This window comes from Phalacrocorax carbo, chromosome 6 (assembly GCF_963921805.1).
Source record: "Phalacrocorax carbo chromosome 6, bPhaCar2.1, whole genome shotgun sequence".
NCBI classification, from domain to species: domain Eukaryota; kingdom Metazoa; phylum Chordata; class Aves; order Suliformes; family Phalacrocoracidae; genus Phalacrocorax; species Phalacrocorax carbo.
Window position 1 is genome coordinate 17,404,254 of NC_087518.1, and position 4,662 is coordinate 17,408,915.

General features: G+C 67.7%; 1 protein-coding gene across 1 annotated transcript; it reads right to left on the reverse strand.

The window, feature by feature from the left end:
- Window positions 1-576: 576 nt before the first annotated feature.
- On the reverse strand, window positions 577-4,237 carry LOC135313832 (U3 small nucleolar RNA-interacting protein 2-like). The gene is made up of 14 exons (XM_064453926.1): window positions 4,117-4,237; window positions 3,902-3,984; window positions 3,715-3,833; window positions 3,539-3,621; window positions 3,382-3,423; window positions 3,011-3,137; window positions 2,665-2,789; window positions 2,327-2,419; window positions 2,126-2,226; window positions 1,886-2,020; window positions 1,635-1,697; window positions 1,406-1,551; window positions 1,218-1,297; window positions 577-1,096 (listed from the first exon to the last, which is right to left on the reverse strand). The coding sequence occupies exons 1-14, from the start codon at window positions 4,186-4,188 to the stop codon at window positions 824-826; spliced, it is 1,542 nt and encodes a 513-aa protein (XP_064309996.1). The 5' UTR covers window positions 4,189-4,237; the 3' UTR covers window positions 577-823.
- Window positions 4,238-4,662: the final 425 nt, after the last annotated feature.

Sequence of the window (4,662 nt, forward strand, 5' to 3'; positions counted from 1 at the left end):
CAGCTACACCCTCCTTCTCCCCCCAGGCCTGCCTGGGCCTGCTAGGGGGTCTCCCTGCCATCCTGCGGAGGAAAGGGGTGAGGGGGACCCTGTGCCCCACAGGGCTGCCCTGCCAGGGGCAGTGGGGCAGAGGTGGCCATGCTTGGGGGGCTCTTTGCTCTCACCCTGTCCTAACACCGTCCTCCCAGACACTGGGGGGGACAGCACTGGGTGATCCAGGGTGTCACAAAGTGCCCCAATAGCACTCCCCCAGGGGGCACCCCCAGAGTGCCCCCTTCCCCTCTTCCCCAGGACCCCTCCTTGCCCCGGGGCGGGGGGGCTGAGACTGACTCCCTCTTCCTCCTCCCGCTACGGGGCTGGGGTTTATCTGTACCGGGGCACCCCCCTTCTCGCAGGGACCCCTCTGTACCCTGTCCCCTTGCTCCCAGGGGCTGGTGCCGCCCAACCTGTAGCTGGGCTAAGCTGGGGGCAGGGGGGCAGGCCAGGGCGGCAGGAGCCGTGGGGCATTAGACATGGTAATTTAGGTGAATAAAGTGGATTTGGTTTGGTTTGGGTTTGGTGTTGTTCTTTTATTTATTTATTTATTTATTTTAAAACAGAGTCCTCCAGAGCTCAGGTCTGGCCAAAGCTGAGGGAAGAGGGCAGACCCTCACAGAGGGCAGAGCCGCAGCATGATCTGGGTGCCAGCAGGGTCAGGGGGCCACGCGCCATCCCCCGCTCCGGCGCTGCCGGCCCCAGGAGGGTGGTTGCACGAAGGACATGGGGCGCAGCACCAGGGACCAGGGTTTCATGACCCAGGTGCAGCGGCTCCGGGGCCAGCGGGCTAGGAGCTGTCAGGGACATGGGAGCTGGGGGCTGTAGCCCTCCGCTTCAGGGGGATGATGCAGATGCTGTTTTTGGCTTCTTTGATTCTCCACCACCGGCCAAGCCTGCAGATGAGAGAGATGGGGGTCACCCTCCACCGAGCCCTCGAGGCAGTGGAGGCTGTGCCCCCAGCCAGCGCTGGGGAAGGGGGACGGTACCGGTGCTCCTGCCCGAGGCCGGCCACCAGGAAGTCACCGGCTGCCGAGAACTTGAGGCTGTTGACAAAACCCACCTGGAGGGGACAGGGCAGGGTGAGAGGCTCGCGCAGCCTCCTCCTGCTGCCCAGGGAGGGGAGAACCCGCCGAGAGACACCCCCAGCCCAGCTCCAGCATCCCCAACCTCCTGACTCATACCAACGGGATAGCCCAGAGGGGCTCCAGCTTCCGAAATCCCTCACTGCACTTCCAGAGCTTCACGCTAGCACTGTGGGAGCCTAGGGTAGAGAGAGGAGACTGCCATGCACCCTAACCTGGGGCAGGGGCAGGGGCAGGACAGACCCCCTGCACCCCCAAACCCTTGCTCCAAAGCAGCTGCCCCACACCTGTAGCCAGGAGGTCACTGTTGCGCAGGGCAGCCACCGCCGAGATCCAGTACGGCTGCTGCAGGCCCTGGGCGTCCTGCATGCCGTGCGCCTGCCGGGCCAGCGCCAGCGGCTTCTTCTTCGCCAGCCCCCACAGGGCTACAGACCTACCAGGGAGGGGAGGCATGAGGGGGTTGCAGGAGGGGGCTTTGCCTACCTACCCCAGGCACTGTCGTGGCCCCGTGCTCACCCGTCATCGGCACCCGACACCATGTGCTCCTCGTTGATGAGCTGGATACAATCAATGGAGCCCCTACAAAGAGAAGGGGCAACTACCATCAGTTACAAGCGTGCTTTGGGATCCTGCTTAGGAGACAAGGGCTCAACGGGACATCAGTGTCTCCAGTATGTCAGCAGGCTTCTGGTGGTGCTTGGCACCCTCACACCACTGCCCCAGCCGGACCCACCTGCCCACAGCCCCCTCTCCTGCCCCAGACCTACTGGTGCCCATAAAACACGAGCTGTGACTCCTCCGGGATCTTCCAGAGCCGCACGGTGCCGTCCCGTCCCCCCGCCGTCACACAGCACTCCCGGCTCAGGCTGTCCAGCCCTGTGATGATATCCTGGTGCCCGAACCTGGAGGGGAGGTGGCAAAGAGCTGCGGCAGGCACAGCCCCCTGCCACATTTCCTCCCCCAGGTGAGGGAGGCTCAGTGGGGTGTGTGTTTCCCCAGGCTCTTACAGGGTCTCCATGTATGCGTTCTCCGCCACGTTCCAGACCTTGACGCAGCGGTCATGGGAGGCACTGTACAGCTGGTGCGTGCCCTTCCGGAAGGACAGGCCCTGCAGACGGACAGCCGGACATAGGGGGAGTGGTGAGGGGCACCGGGGAGGGCAGTTCTGCCTGGCCCTGCAGGCGTCGCAGCCAATGTCCCCGACTCACCGAGACGGCATCGCGGTGCCCAGTGAAGATGTGCAGGCGCTTGCAGGTGGCGGTGTCCCAGACCATGATCAGCTTGTTCCTGTCTCCCGTAGCCTGGCAGAACACAGGGGATACCCAAGACCTGCCCCACGAGGACCCACCACACATCCCAGCCTATGCTCCCACCCCATGTGCTTTGGGGGGTCCCAGGGACACCTTCAGCGGGGGTAGGGGCTGCTTGAAGCCAGCAAAGTACACCTGGGCACGAGATACCGCTCTCCGCAGGACCCCAGGAGGAGATGCACTCCCCACCAGCACCCCTCCACCACACATGGCAGCACCAGCCCCCTCTCCCGTACCAGGTACTTGCCATCCGATGAGATGGCCATGCAGAGGACATGGGATGCGTGCCCCATGTGCCGCTCCTCGGTGCCCTTCTTCCCCCCAGGCACCACGCACAGCCTCTTCCCGCTCTCCACCTCCCCTACGGGAAAGGCATCGCCGTCACGCCCTGGGAACCTCCCAACATACTGGAAAGCGCCAACGAGCCTCCCACAGAGCCCAAAACGATGCACGTGCACATCCCCGGAAGGGGCAGGGGCCCAGCCACCTCCACAGGCACCCACGCTCCTGCTGCTGCAGGGTCCCTCCCTGCAGGGTTCAGGCTGGGGGAACAGCCAGTCGCGGCCCCAAGGGAACACTTGCATTTGATGAGGGAGCCGTCCTTGGAGGCCGAAAAGATGAACCTGTCATCTGGAGAGATGACCAGGCAGGTGACGGGCAGCTGGTGCCCCCGCAGCACTCGAATGCTGGCTGGATCTGGAGGCTGCACCTGCAGGGAGAGCGGGATGTGAGCTGGGCCTCCCTCGGTCCCTTCCCCCGGCATGGGAGTACCCAAGCACAGCACCCTCCCTCCTCCAGGGCACCAGCCCCCGGCACCCTGGGCAGAAGGAGGGCCCTGGTCCCGGAGCCAGCACAGTAACTCGGGGTGCCGGCCCTGGCTGTGCCCGAGTGCCCCCCAAAGCCGGCACTTAGAGCCTGGCAGCCCCCCGGCGCCCCCAGCGCTGGGCACTTACGTCTTTGGCGACCAGGCGCTGCAGCCGACCCTTCTGCTCCAGCTGGGCAAGAAGCGGGAGGCTCAGCGGAGGCGGCCCCGGCCCCGCGGGAGCGGGGCAGAGCCCGCCGCCGCCGCCGCTGCCGGGACTGGGGGGACGCGCCCGCCCCGCTGCTCACCACGTCCTCCTTCAGCCGGTCGCCGATGAGATCCGCCGGATGCGTCTCCTCCTCCTCCTCCTCTGCCGCCGCCCGCTCCTCCTCTGTGGCGGACGCGGGGCGTGAGGGCCGGGCTCAGCACCGAGGGCCGCACGCCCCTCTGCCCCACCGGGGTACCGGCACCGGGCGGCACTCACCGTGCCGGCGGAGCTCCTCCAGGTACAGCTTGGCCAGGCGCAGCTTCTTCTCCTGCGGCGTCTCCTCCACCTCCTCCTCTACCGCCGCCTCCCGCCGCCGCCGCCGTCCCAACGACGGGCTGCGGGGACAGGCGTGAGCACCGGCACCGGCACCGGCACCGGCTTCCCCCCGCGGCGCGGCTCGTACCTCTCCGGCTCGGAGTCGCTGGACACCTCCTCGTCCACGGGCCGGACGGCCGCCGCCCGCGACCTCCTCTCGGCGCCCAGGACCTGAGGAACGAACCGGGGTGACCCCAGGGACGGAATCGGACGGGACGGGACACGGACACCGACCAGAGCGACCTCGCAGGGGCAGTCACTCCGCAGCCCCCTCCGCCCGGCCCGGCCCGGCCCGGCCCTCACCGCCGCCCGCGGCCGCCGCCGTCCCGCCGCCCCGCGTGGGGCTTTGGCCCTACAGCTGCCCGCCGCCGCCATGCTGCCGCTCCACGTGCTGCCCGCCCCGCCGGCTGCAGGGGCGCGCCCCGCGCCTATTGGCTGCAGCCGACTAGGTCCCCCTCCCGCCGCGCCTGCGGCCCCGCCCCCGCTTCCTATCGGCGGGCCGCGCTGTCACTCGAGTAGTGACGACTCCGCCGCGCCCCCCGGTGCTGCTGGGCCTGCCCCCTCGGCGACACGGCCCGCCCCCTGGTGCTGACAGCCACGCCCCCTCGGCGGCTTGCCCCGCCCCCGGTGCTGCTGGCCCCGGCCTCTCGGCGCAACGACACGCCCCCTGGTGCTGCCTGGCTTCTGGTCCCGTAGCACGGCCTTTGCGGGCTGCCAAGGACCCCGGCCTTGGCTGTCGCCGGGGGTAGTGGTGGGACGGCCTGTCCCGGTGATGCTCTAAAGCGCTCAAACCGGCTTTTGTTCGGAAGCTTTATTTTGCGCATTTAGTGTCTTCTCTCTGGCACCTGG